Source organism: Trichomycterus rosablanca, chromosome 6 (genome assembly GCF_030014385.1).
Source record: "Trichomycterus rosablanca isolate fTriRos1 chromosome 6, fTriRos1.hap1, whole genome shotgun sequence".
Lineage (NCBI taxonomy): Eukaryota > Metazoa > Chordata > Actinopteri > Siluriformes > Trichomycteridae > Trichomycterus > Trichomycterus rosablanca.
In genome coordinates, this window is record NC_085993.1 from 42,560,568 (window position 1) to 42,587,385 (window position 26,818).

Below are 26,818 nucleotides of genomic sequence, written 5' to 3' on the forward strand. Positions count from 1 at the left end.
TCTGTAGAAAAAAAAGCTAAGGGCAGGTTCTTGTAAACTATCCACAAAGTAACACAATGTTCCGGCAGCGCTGGAGCTCGCTGTGTGATGAGAACACTGTGTCCTAGCAGCGCACACCGTGACCCGTAACCCGTTCTGTGCTGGAACAGCGTGTCTGAAACACAGAGAGAGAGAGAGAGAGAGAGAGAGCGGTGCGCTCCGTACCCACTGTATAGCACACAGCTCGTTTATAAGCGCTAAACCAATTTATATTCTCTGATTAAAAACTAAAAATAAAACTGTCCACCAAGAGAACATAAATCGGTTTAGCGCTTATAAACGGCTTTTTCCGCGCTGTGTGTTACAGTAAGTACGGTAAACACACACACATATATATATACATATATGTATATATGTATGTATATGTTATGGCTGATCAGTATATACACACACACACACACACACACACACACACATCAGCCTAACATATACAGTGTATCACAAAAGTGAGTACACCCCTCACATTTCTGCAAATATTTTATTATATCTTTTCATGGGACAACACTATAGAAATAAAACTTGGATATAACTTAGAGTAGTCAGTGTACAACTTGTATAGCAGTGTAGATTTACTGTCTTCTGAAAATAACTCAACACACAGCCATTAATGTCTAAATGGCTGGCAACATAAGTGAGTACACCCCACAGTGAACATGTCCAAATTGTGCCCAAAGTGTCAATATTTTGTGTGACCACCATTATTATCCAGCACTGCCTTAACCCTCCTGGGCATGGAATTCACCAGAGCTGCACAGGTTGCTACTGGAATCCTCTTCCACTCCTCCATGATGACATCACGGAGCTGGTGGATGTTAGACACCTTGAACTCCTCCACCTTCCACTTGAGCAGACCTGGGCGTGAGGTTCGTGGCAATTAAAAATTAGATGTAAATAAATGTACATCAAACATGCAATATAACGTTGACGAGAGCGCTGTGTCTTTAAATATCCGTACGTTTCGATTTGCGTATGCGTGTGTGCGCGAGTGTATCAGCTGACGGTGGAGTTTTTAACAAGACATGAACTTCTGAATTGTTTATTTACTAAAGTCAGATGTAACGCTGGTTAAGGATCAGAATTTAGGCTCTAAATCGCTGTTATGGTACTAAACAGAAATACAAGCATATGAACGATGTGGAGCGTCACACCTGAAGCTTCTCTATCTAAACTGCAAAAGCAACAAAGACTGTTTTATAAAGTTTAACACGTCCAGAACTGAAGCAGTAAGGACCAGCTCTGTGATTTTAAAAATAATATTAAACAATAACAAAGGACTGAAAAACAAATGAGGTAATTAGACTCAAAACAAAATAGTGTAAAGTTTAAAAACCTGCACATTTTGTTCACATTTGTTTTTGCGTTTGTTTGTTTAAATAGTAAAATAATGTTGATGTTTTTACTCTGCCTACTTCTAATTTTCTAAATGTAACATCAAAACATTAACAGCTTATTAGAACTGTACAATTCACTGCTTTTCATAAAGAGTGGACAGTTGTAGCCTAGTGGTTAAGGTACTGGACTAGTAATCAGAAGGTTGCTGGTTCAAGCCCCACCACTGCCAGGTTGCTGCTGTTGGGCCCTTGAGCAAGTCCCATAACCCTTAATTGCTCAGACTGTATACTGTAACTGTATTGTAAATCGCTTTGGATAAATGCATCTGCTAAATGCTGAAAATGTAATGTAAATGTAAATAAAAATATAAAATTAATATTGAGCAGAATTAAGTTCACCTTATTGGTCCGGCCCTCCACAACAGTCCGAGTTTCTTATTTAATTGCCCACCCCTGCACTTGAGGATGCGCCACAGGTGCTCAATTGGGTTTAGTCCATCACCTTTACCTTCAGCTTCCTCAGCAAGGCAGTTGTCATCTTGGAGGTTGTGTTTGGGGTCGTTATCCTGTTGGAAAACTGCCATGAGTTTTCGAAGGGAGGGGATCATGCTCTGTTTCAGAATGTCACAGTACATGTTGGAATTCATGTTTCCCTCAATGAACCGCAGCTCCCCAGTGCCAGCAACACTCATGCAGCCCAAGACCATGATGCTACCACCACCATGCTTGACTGTAGGCATTATACAGTTGTCTTGGTACTTCTCACCAGGGCGCCGCCACACATGCTGGACACCATCTGAGCCAAACAAGTTTATCTTGGTCTCGTCAGACCACAGGGCATTCCAGTAATCCATGTTCTTGGACTGCTTGTCTTCAGCAAACTGTTTGCGGGCTTTCTTGTGCGTCAGCTTCCTTCTGGGATGACGACCATGCAGACCGAGTTGATGCAGTGTGCGGCGTATGGTCTGAGCACTGACAGGCTGACCTCCCACGTCTTCAACCTCTGCAGCAATGCTGGCAGCACTCATGTGTCTATTTTTTAAAGCCAACCTCTGGATATGACGCCGAACACGTGGACTCAACTTCTTTGGTCGACCCTGGCGAAGCCTGTTCCGAGTGGAACCTGTCCTGGAAAACCGCTGTATGACCTTGGCCACCATGCTGTAGCTCAGTTTCAGGGTGTTAGCAATCTTCTTATAGCCCAGGCCATCTTTGTGGAGAGCAACAATTCTATTTCTCACATCCTCAGAGAGTTCTTTGCCATGAGGTGCCATGTTGAATATCCAGTGGCCAGTATGAGAGAATTGTACCCAAAACACCAAATTTAACAGCCCTGCTCCCCATTTACACCTGGGACCTTGACACATGACACCAGGGAGGGACAACGACACATTTGGGCACAATTTGGACATGTTCACTGTGGGGTGTACTCACTTATGTTGCCAGCTATTTAGACATTAATGGCTGTGTGTTGAGTTATTTTCAGAAGACAGTGAATCTACACTGCTATACAAGCTGTACACTGACTACTCTAAATTATATCCAAGTTTCATGTCTATAGTGTTGTCCCATGAAAAGATATAATGAAATATTTGCAGAAATGTGAGGGGTGTACTCACTTTTGTGATACACTGTATATATACAGTGGGGCCAAAAAGTATTTAGTCAGCCACTGATTGTACAGGTTCTCCTACTTAGAAAGATGAGAGATGTCTGTAATTTTCATCATAGGTACACTTCAACTATGAGAGACAAAATCAGAAAAAAAAAATCCAGGAAATCACATTGTAGGATATTAAAAGAATTTATTTGTAAATTATGGTGGAAAATAAGTATTTGGTCAATAACAAAAGTTCAACTCAATACTTTGTAACATAACCTTTGTTGGCAATGACAGAGGTCAAACGTTTCCTGTAAGTCTTCACCAGGTTTGCACACACTGTAGCTGGTATTTTGGCCCATTCCTCCATGCAGATCTCCTCTAGAGCAGTGATGTTTTGGGGCTGTCGCTGGGCAACACGGACTCCACAAATTTTCTATGGGGTTGAGGTCTGGAGACTGGCTAGGCCACTCCAGGACCTTGAAATGCTTTTTACGGAGCCACTCCTTCGTTGCCCGAGCGGTGTGTTTGGGATCATTGTCATGCTGGAAGACCCAGCCACGTTCCATCTTCAATGCTCTCACTGATGGAAGGAGGTTTTGGCTTAAAATCTCACGATACATGGCCCCATTCATTCTTCCCTTAACACGGATCAGTCGTCCTGTCCCCTTTGCAGAAAAACAGCCCCAAAGCATGATGTTTCCACCCCCATGCTTCACAGTAGGTATGGTGTTCTTGGGATGCAACTCAGCATTCTTCTTCCTCCAAACATGACGAGTTGAGTTTTTACCAAAAAGTTCCATTTTGGTTTCATCTGACCACATGATATTCTCCCAATCCTCTTCTGGATCATCCATATGCTCTCTGGCAAACTTCAGACGGGCCTGGACATGTACTGGCTTAAGCAGGGGGACATGCCTGGATTTGAGGATTTGAGTCCCTCTCGGCGTAGTGTGTTACTGATGGTAGCCTTTGTTACTTTGGTCCCAGCTCTCTGCAGGTTATTTATCAGGTCCCTCCGTGTAATTCTGGGATTTTTGCTCACCGTTCTCATGATCATTTTGACCCCACGGGATGAGTTCTTGCATGGGGCCCCAGATCGAGGGAGATTATCAATGGTCTTGTATGTCTTCCATTTTTTTACAATTGCTCCCACAGTTGATTTATTCACACCAACCTGCTTGCCTATTGTAGATTCACTCTTCCCAGCCTGGTGCAGGTCTACAATTTTCTTCCTGGTGTCCTTCGACAGCTCTTTGGTCTTGGCCATGGTTGAGTTTGGAGTCTGACTGTTTGAGGCTGTGGACAGGTGTCTTTTATACAGATAACGAGGTCAAACAGGTGCCATTAATACAGGTAACGAGTGGAAGACAGAATAGCTTCTTAAAGAAGAAGTTACAGGTCTGTGAAAGCCAGAAATCTTGCTTGTTTGTGGGTGACCAAATACTTATTTTCCACCATAATTTACAAATAAACTCTTTAAAAATCCTACAATGTGATTTCCTGGATTTTTTTTCTCATTTTGTCTCTCATAGTTGAAGTGTACCTATGATGAAAATTACAGACCTCTCTCATCTTTCTAAGTAGGAGAACTTAGAATCGGTGGCTGACTAAATACTTTTTGACCCCACTGTATGTTATGGCTGATTTTACCTAAAAATATTTCTATTTACAGCAACTTATCTAGAGCAACTTACACCGATCGGCCATAACATTAAAACCACCTCCTTGTTTCTACACTCACTGTCCATTTTATCAGCTCCACTTACCATATAGAAGCACTTTGTAGTTCTACAATTACTGACTGTAGTCCATCTATTTCTCTACATACTTTTTTAGCCTGCTTTCACCCTGTTCTTTAATGGTCAGGACCCCCACAGGACCACCACAGAGCAGGTATTATTTAGGTGGTGGATGGTTCTCAGCACTGCAGTGACACTGACATGGTGATGGTGTGTGTGTTAGTGTGTGTTGTGCTAGTATGAGTGGATCAGACACAGCAGCACTGCTGGAGTTTTTAAATACCGTGTCCACTCACTGTCTACTACCATTTCTGTCATGAATGTAACCAAAGTGTGTAAAACATGATGGTAACATTGTAATAAATAAATAAATTTTATATATATATACTTTTGTGTCTATATATGTATATATATAGATTGATTGATTGATTGCTTTTGTGCCGCAACTACTAAAATCACACCAAAGATTTTATAAGGGGTTTAAACCTGGAGAATGAGAACACTTCAGGATATTCCAGGATTCAGGATTTTTTAACCAAGCTTTGGTTGACTTGAAAGTTCTTGGGATTGTTGTTTTGAAAAGTCAAATTACAATTATGGTTCAGTTTCACCACAGAAGACATAACAATCCTTCTCAGAATGTGTTGGTGTATCCTGTAAATCCATGACGCCAGTCATTCAGTCAAGATAGCCAGTTTCTGCAGCAGAAAAACATCCCCACAATATCACTAACCCACCTTAATACTTGTATGTAAGGAAAGCATTCTTCTGGGCAAAAACCCATATATACATTACTTGTTACACTGAATTATTGCTCATTCCGTGCACTGTTCCACAGCAACGTTTAATAGGGCCATGCCCACTGGCCCCTAATGTTAAGACGCGTCTAAGCCTCCCATTTCTTGAGCCAGATAGACCACGACACCATATGGCCGAACAATTCCAGTTTTAGTTTTTTACTCTGTAAAACTGTGTCCCAGAAATCTGTGGGTCTATTTCTTTCATATTTATTCAGCAGACAATTCCTGTGCTCCTTGTTCAGGAGATACACTTGTCCTGAAGTCTGGTCATGAAGTCTCTGGTTGTTCAGTGATCATCTTATAGTTAGTTGCCACTTACACATTTGTCCCAGCCTCCATCAGGTCATTCTGCAAATCACTGGGATTTTTTTTTGTCATTCTGATGTGATTGCTATGGCCTCTGGAGAAATCTGTAGGCTTTCTAATTGTGGGTCTTTTTTTACTATTTATTCAAGCCAGTATCTGGATATGGACTACAAGACTGCATAGCCTAACTTCCCACGCAATGGCCATTGCAAGCATGGCCGACAGAACACCAGCATAAATGGTGTCTCTTGTTACTGAGCAAAAGTCCCCTTTGACACTACCCCTTCTTTCTGATTTGTCCCTTGGTTCATATTAATCAACTGCTGCCTATATGTCCTTGGTTATCTGTGTATATAGTACCACTTGTGTTTAGTGTTCTTTGATAGATCATTGTTGATTGCTGTTACTTGTTCCCCTTTTCCATGTGCTCCTCGCTTCGTGCTCCTTGTCCCTTGATCCTTGCTCCTTGCCATTTGTGCTCCTAGTTTTCATGCACTTGTCTCCCCTGTCTTTCTTAGTATTCCTTTGTATTCTTAGTATTCTTTGTATTCTTGTTTCTAGTTTAGGGAGTACTTTCTGTGTTCTCTTTGTTTAGGTTAGTTTTAATAGCTGCTAGCAATTAGCATTAGCTTAGCAATTAGCATAGGGTTTAGCATTTCATGTTATAAGCTAAGCTAAACTTTAAAAAAGTGGGAGCCTAAAGTCAAAGACCACTCATGCTAAATTTAGCATTTTTCTCCAATTTTTATTAGCTCCACTTACCATATAGAAGCACTTTGTAGTTCTACAACTACTGACTGTAGTCCATCTGTTTCTCTAGATGGTATTATTGCAGGTATTATTTAGGTGGTGGATTATTCTCAGCACTGCAGTGACAAGGACATGGTGGTGGTGTGTTAGTGTGAGTTGTGCTGGTATGAGTGGATCAGACACAGCAGCGCTGCTGGAGTTTTTAAATACCGTGTCCACTCACTGTCCACTCTATTAGACACTCCTACCTAGTTGGTCCACCTTGTAGATGTAAAGTCAGAGACGATCACTCATCTATTGCTGCTGTTTGAGTTGGTCATCTTCTAGACCTTCATCAGTGGTCACAGGACGCTGCCCACGGGGCGCTGTTGGCTGGATATTTTTGGTTGGTGGACTATTCTCAGTCCAGCGGTGACAGTTAGGTGTTTAAAAACTCCAGCAGCATTGCTGTGTCTTATCCGCTCATACCAGCACAACACACACTAACACACCACCACCATGTCAGTGTCACTGCAGTGCTGAGAATGATCCACCACCTAAATAATACCTACACTGTACTAGTCATGACCATTGAAGAACAGCATGAAAGGGGGCTAACAAAGTATGCAGAGAAACAGATGGACTACAGTCAGTAATTGTAGAACTACAAAGTGCTTCTATATGGTAAATGAAGCTGATAAAATGGACAGTGAGTGTAGAAACAAGGAGGTGGTTTTAATGTTATGGCTGATCGGTGTATATCAATATCTTTAATTGCTTTACTAAAACCATTTTATTTTTCAAATGATTTTTTATTTATTTATAAATTAGTTATATATCAAATTTATTACTTATAAATTATATATTATTAGAAAAGAGAGTGGGTTATTGTAAAAAGAAAAGATTTTACAGTAGGCTGGTAGAATCAAAAGATAGAACCTAACAGTAAATTGACATCTCTATTTTTATTGTTGCTGGATAAGCATTACTCAGTTGATGTGGCCCTGGGGAAGATAACTAACATAACGTGCTGTAACTTCTGAGTTTCACCATGTTCTTTCTGTCTTGGTGGTACAGGATACATGACGTTCCTATAAATACAAAGCCTTTCTGCTTTTAGATTCTTGACCTGTTGCTCTCAGAGCTCAAGACCCTGGGCTGTTTACTACGGCTAAAATTAAATGTTTTTTTTTGTTGAATTACAAGTATTAAGAAGTGAATTGCAATTGAATTTCTTATTGGAAATCTTTAATTATGTTGTTTTTGCAGTTAACTTTTTAGTTTTAAACATGGCAAGTATGTGCTATATGCAGTATACTGCATTTAAGGTTTTAAAATGTCAGACTGAAAAAATATTTTTGGTTTTGTGGAACTATGTGCTATATGCCTGGTATTAAAAATATTACACTGAAAAAATAGGTAACTGGGTTCAGTACTCGCTTTCAGTCACTGTGAGAGCTGTGTGAAGTTTGACATTTTGGTGCTCCGGTTTCCATTCACCTTCTGAAAGTAAACAGAAGTTGGATAGACTGCTCTAGTATTAAAACTGTCTAGTATTAAAAAAGTGACTATATGCTTGATATCTAACATATTAATAGTTAGATTACTATTCATTTTTTTGAGGGGGAAAAACTTTGAAGTTTAAAACTTTGAAACTATTGTGTTTTTTGTTTTAAAAAAAAAAGCAACTTAAGAACATTACACACACACACACACACACACACACACACACACACTAAAAAGGACTGTCAGAGAAGCTAGCTGTGTGTTCGTAGTATTTTATGGTTACCAAATCTCTAGAATTATTATCACCTGCATGCCAACAAACGTTCTGAAAGGCATGTCAGAATAAGTACTAACCACAAATATAAGCATGGAGTTTGCTAGACGCTACTGATTCTTTGACTAAACCAATATGTAAAGATTTTAGGAAACTTATAATGCTTATAATGTAGAGTAAATCTAAGTTAAAATAAAAATGACCAGATAAAGGCTGCAGTTATTGTAGTTCTGGAAACATAAACTGTTGGGTTAGAGGTAAAAAGTAACATACAGGTTTGTTACTGTAACATCTGTGTAAGGGAATTTCAGTAACACAGCTCTATAGTGCAATTGGAGTTCTTCTGACAGATACAGTATAATAAACCAACACACTGGCAATAAACAGTGTAAAGTAAAAAGTGTGTGCTATAAAAAGTAGTAAAAACAGGATTCATAATTTAATATATTAGGTTGCAAGAATTATTAATTTAGGTTCAGTGGATACAAAGCCTGACTAATTAAGTCAAGTCAAGTGAGTGTTTATTGTCTTTTCAACCATATACAGTGTGTACAGTAAAATGTAACAACATCCCTCCAGGACCTACAGGTGCTACATACAACAACACAGACCTTCAAGACACAACACAGAACTAACTAATACTGCATAAACTGTGTGGTCAAACGTGAAGAAATTGTGTAATTATGAGGACGACAAAATTTTATCCTGTTTATGCTGCATTTGTTAATTGTTCTTAATGGGTGAACATGATTAAATAAGCATTATATTTATATATGTTTTTGTTGTTCTTGTCAGAAATGTCTAATGTCTTTCCTTTTATTTTCAGTACACTGACAATTACACTGCACTTTGTTCATTTTATTTTAGGTTCAATTCTGTGAATAAACAAGACTAAGTTGAATGATGCTACAGTATTTATGTTGTAGTTTGTTAAAATCATGTGTGGAAACAGAGTCTAATTGAATATAATGTTAACATTCTTTAAATATCTTGTATTTAGCATTTAAAACTGTTAAGTTTGTGCTGTGTGAAGTTGTAAAGATATTTTAGGTTTAAAAATATCAGGCTGTTAAAATAATTAATATTGCTGTATCTGTTAAATGTTCTTTATGGATGCACAAGAACCAAATAATAAGCTGAATGGACAATAAACACCAGTATTTAGTTGATGACATTAAAAATGGAAATTATTTAAATTAACAATTTAAAACTGCCCCTTACATACTTTATTGATTAATTTTGCCCATATAATATTTAGGTTTCATTGTACTAATTTAAAAATAATGCAGCATGTGTTTAATGTTAATCAGACATCGGAACAATATTACAAATCCAAACAACCAAACACATGTGATTTTCAGTCACAGCACAATACATTACTACACTGTATTAATGCGAAAATCCTCTTCACAAAACCTGTAACACTTTACAAAACTTCATAAAACGTGCTGTAAGAACATACAGCTTATTTAATGAACTTTTATGATTTATGATTTTTCAGTTATTCATAACTTTTTGCTAAATTGTTTGCCCCAATTATTGCCCCCTACCTTCATTTAGCACTTTAAGCAGCTTTTTGATAAGATAACAGTTTAGAGTCTTCTTCTTAAATGACTAATAAAAATAGAAAAACATGGCTAAGAATTTGATACCATTTCTTCATTCAGAATCACTCCGGATTCCTCATAATCCTTGATCCAGGCTTGTGGACATTCCTCCTCAGCTCGTTCATAATGTTCTCAATGTTCTCTATGTCTATATTTAGGACATAGGACTGGAACTGCCCTGGCAAAACAATTCTTATGTTGATTTTGAGATGTGCTTTCAATCCCTATCCTGCTGGCTGATATAACAACGGGCCAGTTTAATCTTTCTGGCTCAGTCAGTCAAGATTTGATTTACTATCCACTAGTACTTGATGGAGTTTATAATAAAAACAGTCCCACAACATCACTGATCCTTCACCATGCTGTCAGTGGGAATGAGGTACTTTTCTGCATTACTGTCTTTGTGTCTGCACCAACCTCCCTCTCCACTTTATTGTTTGTTGCCAAAAAGCTCTGTTTTGGTCTTATTTGGCCAATGACCACAGCCCTTCTGAAAGCTCCAGTAATGTATGGCAAACAACATCTGGTTATGATAGTGGCAATACTAGAACAAAACATTGAGAGGTGCACCAGCCGTTCCTTCTTCATAAAATGGCAGGTTTTCTTGTGAAAAAAATGAAACCAAGATAAATGACGTCAGATTTTTTCCACATCTGTGAAGTGTACAAAAAGAAGTGAAACATTTTACAATAAAATAATAAAAGAAAAAGAAAAGAATACATACAATATGCTGCAGTTTATTTTGGTTTTTTTTCAATCATTGCACTTCTAATGCAGCATATGTTTTTTAAGGTATTTTCAATGAATGATAAAACAGATTAAAAATGCTTTCTCAGTCCATTTTGTTAATGTTTTGCTGGATTCAAGTCAACTCCTATTCCATTGTTTGTTAGGGATCTCTTAAATGATTGCAACTGTATTACAGTATCCTCTGTTTACCTGAAAAATAACACACTGCAAAATAATCCATTTTGGTTGTGTGGAAAAAATAGCTTTCAGAGCAAACTCAATGGCAATAGAATGATACACCATTCATGCTGTGTGTGCAAATGCTTGTTAATGTTGTCTTAATTACCTAAAGCTAATAGGGCATTTAGGGAGATAAAACAGTGTTTTTCATAGTAATGTGACAACTGGATAATTCGACTGCACATCACAATGTCTCAACTATTTTTTATAACAAGGGAAGCTCCAGTTTTAGCAAACTAAATAATAATCTACTTCATAACATTTAAACATTATTTTTTATTGTTTAATACAAAACATCAGTTTTGCTAAATTTTTTTACTTGCATTTTTAGTTGCATCCTGCCGCAAAAGTCATTGTCTTTGAACAGAACCATCAACAAGTGATAAAAGTATGGCACAAAAGTAAAAGTACCTCTAAAATTAGTATAAAGACAAGAAAAAAAACTGGTCATGAAGACTGCCAAGAGATATGTCAACACTTAAAGAGCAGCAGGATTTAAAAAAACAATTTGCTAAGAAGAATAGGTCAAAATAAAGCACAATCATGAAAAAGTTTATTATTTCTTACTGTAAATGCCCAGACGCTGTTATTCCAACAACTGCTATGCAAGAAAGTTCAAACGCTACCAAATTCTTGGGTCAACTTTTTTACTTCTGAGTATAAAATGAAATGAAATTGTGTGTAAATTTTAAATAGATACATAAATAAATAGTAAAAAAAACACTCACAATAAACATAAACTGGAACAAATGAGTGTTGTTCAGTTTCTTTAAATGAAGAGAAATACAGTAACTTGTTATGTTTTCTCATACTTATTTTTTATTATTTTTTTTAATTGCTACTTTTGGTCACAACCAAGACCAGATTGGGACAAAATTGAGACTGAAGAGCAAATGATCAAGACAGACCAAGATCATACCTTAGAACTACAACTCTGGCACAAGAGTGCTTTACAGTAAAATGTAATACATTTTAATACATGTATTACATAAAAATAAGGTTTTCAAATGGTTAAATACAAACAATGATCATTACATGAAGATCAATTATACAAGAATAACTGAAAGATTTGGACTGTGGATCAGTGCATGTGCTTGGTGAATTTAAATGTCATTAGAAACACATCAAGTGAATGTCAATATCAATCAGAAAGAAAATATAAAGTGATCTGAGCACTAAACTGAGCTGAGCGTTCCTTAAACAGTGAATTAAATCCATATGAATACACTTTTTGCTTAGTTTTTTGCACCGTCCTTTCAATAAAGTATTTTTATTAAAAGATTATTTTGCAGGTTTATGCTTGATGTTGGGTTAAAGTAAAGAAATAAACTCTTTTCATTATTTAAAAAGAATTTCATAGATAATGTTCAAGGTTTGCAGGAATTTTCAGGACTTTTTAAATTCTGCATTCATTTAATTTGCTTTAATTTAAGTTAATTTGCTTTCACATTTTATTCATAATTAATCTTCATTAAATTTTAAACCATCGTGTTGAATTTTCTGTGAAAGGGTCTATTAAATGTTTCTACATTTTATGTTTATTTTTAATAAATTAGACGTCAGCTAGAACGACATGAATGTATAACTGAAGCATTTCAATAATGTGTTTACACTAAGCACCTTAAGCACTTCATTAGGTACTCATATCTGCAGGGGCGGATCTAGAAAAATATTCATGGGGTGGCGAGAGGGGGGCAGGAATTTTTGAGGGGTGGCAACATATGGCAGACGTATTTATACTGAATTTAATCACAGTTTGATGAGAAATAGTATGTACACACTTCAAAAGGGTCAGAGTGGCAGCGTTGCAGCCAGCATTTGTACAAGAAGAAACTATCCAAAGAAAAACGTACCCATGAAGATCTATGGACTGAGCTGTACTAAGGTGAGCATAAATACACTGTGGAAATAAATGGGTCATGGCACTCAAACAAGGTACTGGACATTGCTTTTATTTTTTACTCGAAACACACATTCTCCCCATTTGTCCCTTAGTAGCTTGAACAGATTTATACTGTATATACGAAAGAGACATTAAAAACAACAACAATAACAACAACACTATAACAGCTGAATGCGGCGATTTCCATTTTGCTCAGCAAAACGCTTAACAAATTTATCTAGGTCTAATGCTTTTGTGCGTTTTGATTCAATGCTGAGTACAGCCAAACTTGATAGTCTCTTTTCTGTCATAGTAGACCGCAAATAAGTCTTTATGAGCCTGAGAGATGAAAAACTTCGTTCACAGGATGCACTGCTCACAGGTAAAACAACTGCTATTTTACACAACCTGAACAACTCATAAAAAACATCCTGGTATGGGTCCAAAAACTGAGTGAACTCCATTAAAGTGGTAGGACTCTCCTTTTCCCCCTTTTTTCTGTCTAGTACTCTTTTTGTCTGATGTAACTCGTGTTTGAGATCCTCAATATTTGAATCATAAGCTTCAGCCAATAACAGAACAGCCTCCTCCCTCAAAAAAGTTGGACTTGACGGATTTAGTGCCTGGACACCCTGCATAATTTTACAATTTGTGTTAGAAAATCTTCTTCCTATTTCTCCAATCATGTTATCCAGAACTGGATAGTACACAGAGACACAAAAGGTGTGTTTGCTATCTGGAACTACATGCTGTCCCAAGGTGGAGTGGATGACAGTATCCTGAAGCACCTTTGCTGTCTGTCTTGGCCTCTTTGGTTTTCGCTGAGTTGTATCAATGTTACTTCGCTGACATAAATCTAGTGTTTCACTCCACATTTCCTCAAAAGACGCTTGACTACGGTACTGGATCAGTGTCTCTTTAAGTGCTTCAATAAGTTCAACAGCCTTGGCATAGTCCACTGTTTTAGACTGGAGCATGTCTGATAAAAATTTGGAGTCACTCAGGACCTTTTTGAACAGAACAAGAGATCCAGCAAAATTCAGATCAATTTGAGCCAATATCCCTCTTGCTTCAACAGCTCTTTGTGGATGGTTCTCAGATGCGATCTCTTCAAGCACCTGTACTATTGCAGGCAACCTGTCCATAACATTGCGACATGCTATGTGCCTACAGGCCCAACGTGTATCACTTAGCTGTTGGAGTTCCCTTGGTGCACCATCAAACATCTCCCGCTGCACTTCCAGCCATTTGTTATGTACATAAGACCCAGACATGAATACATACAGTCGTTCCAATAATGAGAAGAAGTTTCCTGCATCTGCCACACTTTTTACAGCGTCTACTATAACTAAGTTCAAGCAGTGTGCACTACAGTGAACATAGAAGGCATGTTTGGCTACTTCTTTTATTTTTGCTTGAACACCTGCATGTGCCCCGCGCATCACTGCCGCGCCATCATAGCCCTGGCCTACAAGGTTTTTCTTGTACTCCAGCCCATGCTTCTCAAGGAAGCATATAATCTTGTCACTTAAGCTGGCAGCATCCAGGTGTTCTGCCACTTCAAACTCCAGAAAACTCTCATGAACCACACCGTTGTAAAAATATCTCAGAACAAATGATATTTGCTCTTTTTTCTTAACATCTTTAGTTTCATCAACAATAACTGAAAACTGCTTGCTCGTTTTAACTTCCTGGATGATTTCCTCTTTGACCATTGCAGCCAAGCACTCAAGTATTTCATTCTGTATTGTTTTACTGGTGTATTTTGCATTTTTAACTTGTTGTTCAAGTCTTTTTTTAATGATGGGGTTATGGTTACCCAGCAAGTCTAACATAGACAGAAAAACACCCTTTTTTTCTGAGTCGAGAGACTCCCTGTGACCCCGCTGTGCTATGTTTTCTGTGGCTGTTAGAACTAAAATTTCAGCTAATGTTTTAATGTAGTATTGATTTTCAGCCACCTGCTTCTTTTTTTGCTCATCCATTAGTCCAAACATTGAGGTATTTTTATCCATAATTTTCTTGTTCTCTGTCCATGCAAACATTGCATTTACATGGCCTTCAGATCTGGCATGAGAACAGAAACCACTGTCTTTCATTGTAGCCTTTTTCCAGTTACGATAACCCTCGAATGAGGTGAAAACAGTCCTTGGAGCATCGGGGAGGGAAAAATGCCTACAAGCAAAACAGTAAGCTGCATCTTTGGATTGCGAGTATTCTAACCAGGGATGAGATTTGTACCAGTCGCTACGGAAGCTTCTCCTGGCTCCTCCCTGAAGGGTCTTAGGGAAACTCTCTCGCATTGGCTGCACTGGCACCTCACACCTGGACTTGGATACGTCTAGAAGATGGAGGGGAGGAAAGATTCAAACTGCATTACATCTGAACTAATAATACAATATAACAACTAGTAAAAACATAATCAATTTGGAACTGTCATTGATTAGTTATAACTATCAGACTGTGTTAGCACACACTAACATTTTTGCCTGGAGAGTATTTTTAGGTTTATTTGTGTAATTTTGGAATTTAACCTTAGCAATAGATCTAAAATACATTGTACACAAAATATTAAAACTCTGTCCCCATCTCATCACACTTTCACACTTACAAGTTTCCCCAATTATTCATATTTAAGCAAACATGAATATTTATATTTATTTGAAGAAGTCTAAGCAATGTCTCTTAAATACACCTTACAGCAAAATGTCCGTTTTTGTCATTTGTTGTTCTTATTCATATGTAACTTAGTAAACTATGCAGCAACAATTTCCATACCATGTGGACCAACTCGACTGGAGATCGTTGGTGATGGCTCAGGCACTCTCCTTTCCCTTTCACTGTCTGAGCCCTGTGTGTTATCTTGTCTCTCGCTTTCTCCCTCCTCCATATCTTCACCGCTATGGTGTTCTCCTACCTCCTCCTGTCCCTGGTTGCCTTGGCCTATTCTATCTCTGTCACGTTTCTGTTGCCCTCCTCTCTCTCCTTCCACCTTATCCTTCTCTTCTCTCTCTCCTTCCACCTCATCTTTACTGTTTACCTTGCTCAGTTGTTCATTTTCTATTTCTGTCACCTCTCTCTTTGGTGAGAAAAAACTATGTATGCTACCCTTCCTCTTCATTTCTGTAAGATTCAAAGTAACTTTACAATGTTTTCCTTGACAGACGTTGAATCAATATTAGCTTTTATAGCCTACTTTACACAGAACTAACGTCAGACCTAGCTAACATTACATGTTAACAGACATCCCAAGTCTCCTGGAAGTTCCGGGAGTCTCCCGTATATACATAGCGGCTCCCTGATGCCCGCAAGTCAGATAAAATCTCCCGGAATCCAGAACGAGCGGCCAAGAGCACGCACACACAAACACACACGTGCATGCAGGCGACAAACTTTTTTCCCCGATCGCGTATTAAATCCGTTATCTGATAAAGCAATAAGCCACGAGAGGCCGTGCGTTACTGTGATTTTAGCACGGGGATGACGTTTTGGCACGACGCGAAGCAGAGTGCCTAAAACTTCTTTCCCGTGCTAAAATCATAGCAGTAACGCACGGTCTCGAGTGGCTTATTGCTTTTATAAAACGGCGGTCAACATAAAATACAATAAATACAACAATGTTTAATTCATAAATGTATTTATTGTGTATAAACTTACAATAAAGCATTCTTCCGCGACGCAAAATAGTTCGATTAACAGTGTTGCTAGGCAACATGAGGGCGAAAATAACATTAACTTTTTCTATTCAGTGGCGTATTAATATGGAATGATGTAAGGTGGTCCTAGGTGTGCGTTTATCGGGGATTTTACAACGGCTTAGAGCGCGGCTCAGCCAATCAGATTTTAGGACCGGAACTATCCGTTTTATAATACACAATCTAGCGCACTGTGTAGGGAACATAAATCAATTGTCTAATATACTGTCTAGTGCACTAAGTAGGGAACATAAATCCGCTATCTGATATACAATCTAGTGCACTATGTAGGGAACATAATTAATTATGTAATACACTATCTAGTGCACTATGTAAGGAACACAAATCATTATCTAGTTATACTTTCTAGTGCACTATGTAGTGAACATGAATGCGTTATCTAATACACTATCTAGTGCACTATGTAGGGAACATAAATCCGTGATCTGCTATACAATCTAGTGCACTATGTAGGGAACATAAATCTATTATCTTTCACACAATCTAGTGCACTACAGTACACATTAATGTGTTTGTGACGCGAACAGTTAGCTTAGTAGCTCAGTTAGCAGCTCCTAAAAGTTCTGTTATCACCCATATACTTTCATGTGTGCAGAGGCTTTTTTAGCTTTTTTTTGGGGGGCTTGGGGGGTCGGGGTCGAGGTCCGGGGGTACCTCACTGAAATTAGTTTTTGCAACTTGGGATGTCTGTGTATAGTTAGCGAAATAACGTTCTTCAACCTGATTTTTATCATCTCAAAATCAGCATCGCAACTATACTAGCACTGTGCTTTAATTATAATTTAATTTCTTGATAGACAGTTACTCAGTTTTTACCTCTTTCCTCCCGTGTCTCCTTTCCTCGCGACTCCTGGCTCCCTCGCTTCGCGCCAATCTGACGCACCGCGCCTCTCTGACGTTATCTCGTGCAGCGTTCACTGCAGTCGGACATTGGAGATTCGCGCTCGTAAATGTCAAATTGGCCATAACTTTTCTTTTAATTCGTTGCTGCCAACTGGGGTGGCAGCAGGGGTGGCAAGGCTTTCTTTTAGGGTGGCATGTGCCACCCTATGCCACCCCGGTAGATCCGCCCATGCATATCTGGTATGTACATTTGTTGATTGTTTATTAAGCTACACCTACAGTACATATGAACTTTGTGGGAATGTGATTACTCACTCTAGCACATCTGTTACTCTGTACTCTGTATTGGGCAATTCTGGGGATCGAGTATTACACACAGTGTTAAGCTTAAGCTTTTCACACTTTCAGTACATATTAGCTATAAAAAGCTTGGCGACTGGTTGATGAACTGGATCAAGTGGGTTAGGACACAGCGAACCTGTAAAGGTCAGTGCTGGACTTGAAAACCTCAAGCTTAGAATAAATACACAGTGTAAACAAACCACACAGTTTACTTCCAAAGCTGCTTATATGAATAAGAGCTGAATGTAGCCTATTTGTTAAGCTTAAAATATAAACAGTTTATTCTCTAGTAAATTGCTTATATGTAACATAACTAACAGTTAATAAAGGATTATTATTATTATAATGAATTAAAACTACATTGAGAGTTCACACACTTAAAAAGGTTTAGTTTAAGAAATTTGAATAGTAAGCAAATCGGTTTAAACTAGTGCTGGCTAAGCTGTGTGTATCTCACAAATGAAAGCATGTAAACTGTAATCTTATCCCAAATAAAATTTGCCTCCACTTTCTAAAGAACTAGACGCATGCTTTATCACAAGTAAGTTATTTTCCACTACACTTACAAAACACAGAAATAATTATTTAGACACAAAAGTCAAACTCATTGACAGGTGAATGGCATTTAAATTTTGACCACAGGAAAATGTAACAGGAAGCATCAAGCCAGATTTAATCAAGTAAAAGTCCATTTTTTGTTTTCACGTAGGAGCAGTAAATATCCCATATCAAAACTATTCTTATAAGTCTATTCGAAAAGTTGCTTAAATTAAATATAATGTGTTGTTTTGTAACCTAAACTACAAAAAGGTAAAGCCTAATAATAATAATAGGTGAAATAAAATTACAAAAAATAAACAAATTGGTTTTCTTAATCTTTATGTGACGAAGATTTAGATTAAAATGGCAGCCACGGTAAAGAGTCTCTGTTCAAGTGATGTTACACAGTGTGCAGTGTGTATTTATCAAAAGCAGGTCAGGGTGCTTGTTTGTTAATGCAAAAATACTAAATCAAAAAATAACATTTTTATTAAAATTATTACATTTATTGAATACAAATAAACATATGATTACAATTTTAAAAAATCATTTAAAAGAATAAAGACTACAAAATGAACTATTAAAACAACAAATAAACTAAAACTACACTTTAAGTGCGATTTAAAGACATCTTTGATCAGGACCTATAAGACATTGGTAATTACTACTGGTAAATGATTTTTGTGTGTTTTAATGTGTTTTAATAACCATTTGATTTATAAGCTAGTCTGTGTTATCTAAGGCCCATGAATTTAGTGCAGTTGTATAACTCCTGTATCTATGCTGTTATTTGCCCATGTAATCACTCTCTAATCTTTAAACTTCTCAATAAAGAGCACCAGTTGTACTAAATGTCCTACAATACTAACATCTAAAAGATAAATGATGCACATAGACTTACAGATTGGACCAAATTACCTTGAGCCCAGCGGCTCAATATCATTTGTGACCCTGAACTGAAATCCCATGCAAAGACAGTGGATAAACAAACGTCTACAAATGAATTAATGAATGAACAATAGTAGAATAAATGGTTTTATTGTGTATTCAGACTGAATGGCTAGAATAAGACAAACACAGATAAACACCGATATACAAATTATACAGTAACTATGGATTTGTGTGTGTGTGTGTGTGTGTGTGTGTGTGTGTGTGTGTGTGTGTGTGTGTGTAATGGACAAGAGGGTGAGTTCACACAAGGTTACACAGTCATCAGGAAGTGAAATAGAACAGAATGTGCAGCGCTAATCTGTTTGAAAAACACATGCTGTACCGCTTGTGGTTACACATATCCACACAATACACCGACAGGAAAGATGTTTTATTTCACTTTAAATATCAGCCAACAAATAGCTCAGTGTTATATTGCTTAAATTTAAGAGAGAGGCTAGTATTAATGTTCTCTGCCTTTTTGACACATGTACAGACAAAAATAAAGCCAGCCTGAATAATGCTCTTTATTCAAGTAAAAGACACCTCTCTCTCTCTCTCTCTCTCTCTCTCCCCCTCTCTCCCCCTCTCTCTCTCTCTCTCTCTCTCTCTTTCTGTGTGTGTATATGTGTGTTTGTGTGTGTGTTTGTGTGTGTACATACAAAGTCCTTACAAGCACTGTTGTATTGCCAGCCTTTGTTAACCCCTCCCTTTACTATACAAATTCAATGAGATTATTCCAAATAGTTTATATAAGGCAGAGGTTCTTGGTTTGCATTCCACGAATTTACAGTCCTGTTTTAAATTTTCCCTACTGTCAACATGGCTGTCCAATGCATTAAACAAGTGAAGTATGAAGGGAATAAACTTGAAAGTGGGCAGAAAGATTCCTTCAGTGCTGCCTGCAAGAATCCTTTATTGTTTATATACTAAGGCAATGATCTACCCTTTGGACTTATGACCCATTAAAGACAACAAATAACTTTAATTACTTTAAACAATCAAGTGTCCTGTACAGCTGAGCATAGGTCAGTATAATATCAGCCCAAAACTCTGTTTTATTCTGTCACTGCAGGTTGATACACATTCATCATACTCTGTGCACTGGGGGTGCCACTGGGCAAAACAGAGAGTTACAAGAAGTGGACACCCTGCTCTACTTGATTACTTTACTTGTTTTTTACTACTTACTGCCTATAGGGATAATAATAATGCTTAGAATTTTGAGATTTAGTAATAAATCTAATGGCTTGGCTTAGTGGCGTCGTGCCATGTAGACTTGTTCCCTCCAGTGATTCCACTTCTGCACTCCAGCCTAAAGAGAGACTTAGCCTTGGCCTTATCTGGTAGAATCTGATAGCATACAGCTGTGCTGATGGTGTCATATCAGTCTGAGTAAGTGGTACCTTCTCCATGAGTCTACCTTCATTTAAGCTTTATATAAAAAATTGGTAACATTATTTCCCATTTTATGATTGCCAGCTGTTTCATTCTGGATAAATCACAATAGTACTTGCAGCACTCAAAAACTACAAACAGACAGTGACCAGAGGCTAATAATCTAACCTATATTTCCAGGATCCATATAGCTGTGTGACACCCACTCCTACTACCTCCACTTATAACAAAAAGCCGGCAAGATCCTGGTGGAACTAGTATTATTTACATATTAGTTTTTTGTTGCATGATGAAGAAGCTATTCAGTTCAAAGGTAAACACAAAAAACAAGATATAATTTTACAGTGCTCTAAGTGCTTTGGTGTCCTATACAATTGATTTTTATCTCTGAATGTAAAAAATAATAAAATGTGGGTCATTAAGACAAATGAAAAGTGCTACAGAGTGTAGGTCTTATTTGCTCAAGTGTTAATTTGTACCCTTTTCCAGTGTAGAAAATACAAAATTTCAAATTAGAATTTTAGGGTAGAGTGAAAATTTACCAGTGCTGTACTTATTTATGTGAGCACTAACATGTTTTAAATAAAGAGAAAGTCATAGATTATTACCTTGTCACATTTAAACAGACAACTGAGAGCATTGTACTATCTATGACTGAGTGTATATGTATTTGAATGGACCATTAACTCAAGGACCATGTATAATTTAGCAGAGACGTGCAGGATGTATGATAATTAATCAGTAAAACTCTTATCTACTTCAGAAGGCGCTCAGATGACACAGCAGTCTAGTGCACTAGCCTACTAAATTTGATCAAATCCCAGCTGTGCTAATAACCATCTGGGTGCCTACACACACACACAAGATTGTCAGGAGAGATGGTCATAGGTTGTCCTCAATATAAAACATTTAAAAAAAATCTTATCTAGGTTTCAAACATTTGTTGCTGTTTGTAGTTCTAGCTCTAGTTCTAGTAGCAGGTGTAATTTATTTAAAGTGGTGTATGATCAAATTGTGTGCAAATGATTGTGTGCAAATGTAAATGAGGTACAGTGCAGTTTAGATCTGCGCACTAGGCTTAAACAAAAACTAAGTATTAAAAAACAGAACACGTTGCTCTGTTGTCTGTTCTTTAACTACGACTTATAATTTTATAAGTGTTTTTAGTCAAACAATAATTATTTCCAACTATAATAAACACCGATTCATCCAGACACGAAATACTTTCTTTTATAAACACTTGTTGAGTGTCTAGTAAAGAAGACTGGGCATACGGGGACCAGCCCATTCATGACGTCACACTCCCAGCCCTCTTTTTGGTCACGTGTTTAAAGCTATCTAGGCTTTTATTTTGATGCTCTCATTCTTAGCTGTGGCTTAACTGTATGCTAATTTGGTGTAGCTAACTTGCTAGCTGTGTTGGATTCGGACACGTAGCTCGCGGTAAGAAATAAAATTATTGTTTAAATTAATTGTGTATGCTGGGTGTTAGCAGTTTACAATATCAGTTTAAATTGAATAATTTGTTTATACATTGATAGTTTTTTCCCAATATATACGTTATATTTCCTAGGCGGCCTATTTCTAGCCTCGTTTACGCTCGCCTGTTAGCAAGCGCGCGAACGTTCGCCGGCCACGCGAGCCTATTTCTGTCGGTGTGGCTACGTATTATCTGTTAAATATACTTTTAAATTTTGTTGGCGAATTGTTGTTTTGAAAACAACGAGCCATGCACTGTGTTTGTAAGATGTATTTGTCTTGGTCAGTAAGTTAACATGGCTAGCTAAACACGTTTGAGGCTTGGTGTATGGCCGAGCTAGCGTGCTAGCTTAGCGAACAGAATTTTAAAATCGGACGCTACAATAGCCATTTAGATTTAGCTTACAATGAATGTTGAGTCGCAAAAAAAACGGTCGTTTTGGGGACAGTCTGATCATGTTTAATTTAATACGTTTTGTCATCAGTGTTGTATTACCGCGAAGTCGAGCTGCACGCACATTTTCAGAGTAATTCATGATCCTCGCTGAACTTAAACTGCCTCTGAATTCTAAAGATGCAGAAAATCTAAATATCAAGCCAAAGTCTGATTTATTTCTGATCAGGTAGTGTTTTAGTGGGTCTAGATTTTTGGCATGATTCCTTTGTTCAGCTCTCAATGCCACCACGGTTTCATGTAGACGAAATGACTCGTAATTTGTACTGAAATATGAATCATGTCTAAAATCTAATTAAAAGCCATAAAGTTTAGATGTGGTGGTTATGCCGCCCTTTACCATCGCTGCCCAAATGTTCTTATGAGTTTTCTGCAGCTTGCCCCAGTATTAAGCTTTCTCTGGTGGTTCTATTGTAGCATCAGAGTTGATTTAAGACAAATGCAATAAAATACTGTGATCAAATGTTGCAATAAGTACTTTTTTTTCGCTCAGAGCGTTAAAACAATACATTTCTGAAGATTTAACTGCATCCCATGTACTTGACAGAGTGAAAACAAGCATTTATTTAAGTAATAGGTTCCATTTTGGGGTAGGGGGTTAGTCTGCTTCTATGTCACGCTTTATGCAGCTATCCACAACATTTCAAAGTCAAATTGAAATTGCTTGTTTCTAAGCTGTTACAACAATCAAGTTTTTAGTATTTGCTTGCTGTTTATGCAATTTGAAGGGCTGTGGGATTTAACGTTATTTTACATACAGACTTTAGCTTTTAAACACCATGGCTAAGCAATTTGAAATTCACTTTTCTATGTTATAATATGTTTTACGTTTTTTGTTCCTAGCTTTGTAAGTCGAACAAGTTAAGAAAGGAGCCAAGGACAGATACAGCCATAATGGCAGGTTTGTAACGTTTGTCACTTTACACACACTTCATCTGTAAATCATATAACAGAACTATATTAACTACAGATGCAAATTAGGTATGTTTAATGGTTAACTAATGAGTGGCAAAGAAGTTGTTTACTTATTCCTTTGATAAACCATCATTTAAATTAATTACCAACAGCAAACATTGGTCTTTATCAGGTATCTGCAATGGTAGGCCATTTAAATGACCAACATCCTTTTTTTTCGGTTTTTTGGTTGTTGCTTAGTCATCAACACATTGACTAGTGCTAAAACAGTGTTAGGTTTTTCATTTTATACAGTTATGTGTAATATCTGCATTTCTCTTACTTTCTCCCACAGAGTCTTGCTCACTTGACTGTAAAGTGTATGTAGGTAATCTAGGAGACAATGGAAACAAGACTGACTTGGAGAGGGCGTTTGGTTATTATGGCCCCTTACGGAGTGTCTGGGTGGCCAGGCACCCTCCTGGTTTTGCATTTGTGGAGTTTGAAGATCCCAGAGATGCTAGAGATGCTGTCAGAGAGTTAGATGGAAGGTAAGAACCTTTTACAAATTCACAGACAATGCTGTACCATTCCTGATTTATGCATGCAGAGAACATCACATCAATACCCTCGCCAATTGAAATAGTGCTTTAAAGTCTCTTGCATGTGACAAAAACAGCAGAGAAATCTTTTAAAAAGTACTGACCCCCACTGTACAGGATCCTGCTTTATTAAAATGACTTACAGGGCTCTCGTTTCTGCACAGTGTATTTAATTTAATCATGTTATTGCCTTTTTAATCTTAGAACACTTTGTGGCTGCCGCGTGCGAGTTGAGATGTCAAATGGTGAGAAGCGAAATCGAGGTCCACCACCTTCCTGGGGTCGCCGGTCAAGAGATGACTCTAGGCGCAGGAGCCCACCTCCCAGACGCCGGTAAAGCTAGAAATTTCTTTCAACTTATTAGTGATAAATTGCTTTCATCTGGTTTTATAACATGGACTATATGACCATTTGTGGGTGGGTATATAAATAAGTAAGTAGAAGTTCAGTAGCGCAGCATACTGATGTACTTGCCAATTAATTTTATTTTCCATTGAAAATTTTATTTATTAATTTATTTTGTTTACATTTTAAATGTGTATACTAGTCTTAGTCTTTCTGGGCCAGGCATGATCTTGTAACTAGAATACACATCTGAGAAAACTGGCGTTGTGTTGGATATGTTTTTTTGGCTTTTTCTCAAACAAAGATATGTGCTTTTTTTTTATCTGGCTTTTATTTTCTTATCTGGCTTAACAAAGTTTTTTTTTTTTTTTTTTTACAGTAAGATATTTACAAAGTCTTACTGTTTAAGACAGGCATGTTTGCAGTGGTTAAAATGCAAATCATTATGTTTCTTTTTATAAACATAGCTGCCTGTTTACATTGTGTACCATGGTTGAAAGAAACATTTGGAGTGTTTTGGGATGCAGCCTATTTTAATCAGTGCAAATGCTATAAGCTTCTGCCTTTACAAAAAATTTATTAATTCTTAATTCCTTCTGTAATATGTCTATTTTCATTTAAAGTCTGACATTCTTAATTATGTATGGCAGACTTGTATTCACATTACAAGATCACGTCTTTCTCTGCAAGTCTATGTTTATGTATATGCATAATAGGGTAGTTGTTGGCTTTTCTTTTAGTGCAGCAATAGTAGCAGTTCTTTTCTCATTGTTTGGGCTTTGTACCATTTGTCTCTATTAATGAAGTTAAAACCCCCTTTCAGAGACATCTTCCCTCTCCTCATCTACTGCTGTGTCAGTCAACTAGCCCAGTTTCTACACCTTTGTGACCAGCTCACATGTCCCAAGCATGGTCACCAGTCCATTGCCTCCTGAACATGTCTCTCTCTAAGGGTCTTCCAGTTCCTTCAGCAAAACTACCCACTCCACCCATACAACCAATCGACGGCTCTTATTCTTCTCTAATGTCTACAATCAGCCTTCCCTCAGCTGTCCTCAGCTAACTGACCTCTTCAGCCAGCTATAGCAATCAGCAATGTTAACGTCTAGAAATCAGCTCCCCGCATTTTCTACCCTCCTGACCAGCACTCAGCCTCTTTGCATCCTTACTAGCTTGTTGAAAACCAAATAATAGTAAGTTAAAACCTTTTGCTCAAGTGTAATGACTTTGTTGCAGTAGGATTTCAGACATCACTGCTTTTCGTGTTGGTATTTTAAGGCACACTAAGAAGTTAGACTTAACATTACCAGTGGTCATAGTGTTGTAAAGAAGAGAATAAGAGGATGGGCAAGGTGCCTATACTAACAGAAGTTATTCCTTCTTATTAATGTACTTCTTTACACTCCTGCACACTTCATATTTAAGTAGTGTTCCTCAGTATATTTTAAAATAATTAACAAATAAAGCTGTTGATGCATTTAGGTAGCATGCCTCCAGAAGCTCAACTCACTTCTACATTCTGGGGTAATCATATGTCAGTTTTGCTTATCACACATCATACAGGTACAAATGTAGCAAACAGTGGGTCATCATCCCCAACAGAATGCCCATAATAGTTATTAAGCCATACCCATTTTTTTTTTTACTGTTACCTTTTGTTAGGTCCCCCAAGAGGAAGAGTTCCAGCCGCAGTCGCAGCAGGTGAGATTTTAAAGCAAAATGGATAAAATTGAACCATCAGCCTTTGATGAATGCAACAGGGTTTTGGCAAAATGAAAAATGGTATTTGTAATACTTTTAGGTCCAGGGACAGGAGAAGGGACAGGTCTCTTTCTCGTAACGGAAACGATAAACCTTCCCGATCTCTCTCAAGATCACGCAGGTATGTTTACTACAATGATTCTTCTCATATAAAACACCATACGTAAGTGTTGAGTGAAATATTTGCTTATATCTCTGTTCCAATTCTTCCTTTTTTTTTAGTCGTTCTCGATCTAATGACCGGAGGTAAGATGCAGCTGATGTCGGTATTCTGGAGACGGTTGTTCTGTGTACTACAGCCAGAGCTGATGGATGTGTGTGGGGTCTTTTTTTATTATTAATATTAAACAAGATTCTACCTTCTGGAAGTTTTTTTTTTTTTCCACTTCTTATTCTGGTCTCATTATAAGGTTTTACCCATTGATGTTCTCTGGTTGGTTATAACCGGTTTGTTTAAATAAGTTGTAAAACTAGACAGGCATACTTCTTGCTTGATTTCAATAAAATGTTTTTCTCTTTGATTTCTTTTTTGTAATGTCTCTTCATTTGCAAAATTGTTTCTAAATACTGAAACCACATGTGTACAGTGCTGTGAAAAATTCTTGTCCCCTTTACTTTTGTTGCATATTAGTTACACTCGGATTTCAAACATTACACAAAACAACTTGAGTAAAGGTGTGACGTTTTGTAACACACACACTGAGCTTTTTAAAATACACCTATCTGGTA

General features: G+C 37.5%; 2 protein-coding genes across 7 annotated transcripts; one reads left to right on the forward strand and one right to left on the reverse strand.

Moving 5' to 3' along the window:
* Window positions 1-12,839: 12,839 nt before the first annotated feature.
* On the reverse strand, window positions 12,840-17,426 carry LOC134317158 (zinc finger MYM-type protein 1-like). Of its 2 annotated transcripts, XM_062997889.1 has the most exons (3): window positions 17,318-17,347; window positions 15,564-15,908; window positions 12,840-15,126 (listed from the first exon to the last, which is right to left on the reverse strand). In XM_062997889.1, the coding sequence occupies exons 2-3, from the start codon at window positions 15,904-15,906 to the stop codon at window positions 12,965-12,967; spliced, it is 2,505 nt and encodes an 834-aa protein (XP_062853959.1). In that variant the 5' UTR covers window positions 15,907-15,908; window positions 17,318-17,347; the 3' UTR covers window positions 12,840-12,964. The 2 variants fall into 2 exon arrangements, with proteins under 2 accessions (XP_062853959.1, XP_062853960.1); XM_062997890.1 differs by lacking the exon at window positions 15,564-15,908 and having other exon boundaries at window positions 17,318-17,426.
* A 53-nt stretch (window positions 17,427-17,479) lies between these two features.
* On the forward strand, window positions 17,480-26,610 carry srsf3a (serine and arginine rich splicing factor 3a). 5 transcript variants are annotated; one of them, XR_010013178.1, is made up of 9 exons: window positions 17,480-17,584; window positions 20,232-20,551; window positions 20,735-20,867; window positions 23,331-23,388; window positions 23,737-23,932; window positions 24,188-24,316; window positions 25,152-25,521; window positions 25,991-26,029; window positions 26,130-26,180. XR_010013178.1 is itself a non-coding variant. In XM_062997891.1 (8 exons), the coding sequence occupies exons 2-8, from the start codon at window positions 20,841-20,843 to the stop codon at window positions 26,337-26,339; spliced, it is 558 nt and encodes a 185-aa protein (XP_062853961.1). In that variant the 5' UTR covers window positions 20,232-20,551; window positions 20,735-20,840; the 3' UTR covers window positions 26,340-26,610. The 5 variants fall into 5 exon arrangements, 4 of the variants coding, with proteins under 4 accessions (XP_062853964.1, XP_062853965.1, XP_062853961.1 ...); XM_062997891.1 differs by lacking the exons at window positions 17,480-17,584; window positions 25,152-25,521 and adding an exon at window positions 26,312-26,610 and having other exon boundaries at window positions 26,130-26,210; XM_062997894.1 differs by lacking the exons at window positions 20,232-20,551; window positions 20,735-20,867; window positions 25,152-25,521 and adding an exon at window positions 26,312-26,610 and having other exon boundaries at window positions 17,500-17,584; window positions 26,130-26,210.
* The last annotated feature ends 208 nt before the right edge of the window (window positions 26,611-26,818 follow it).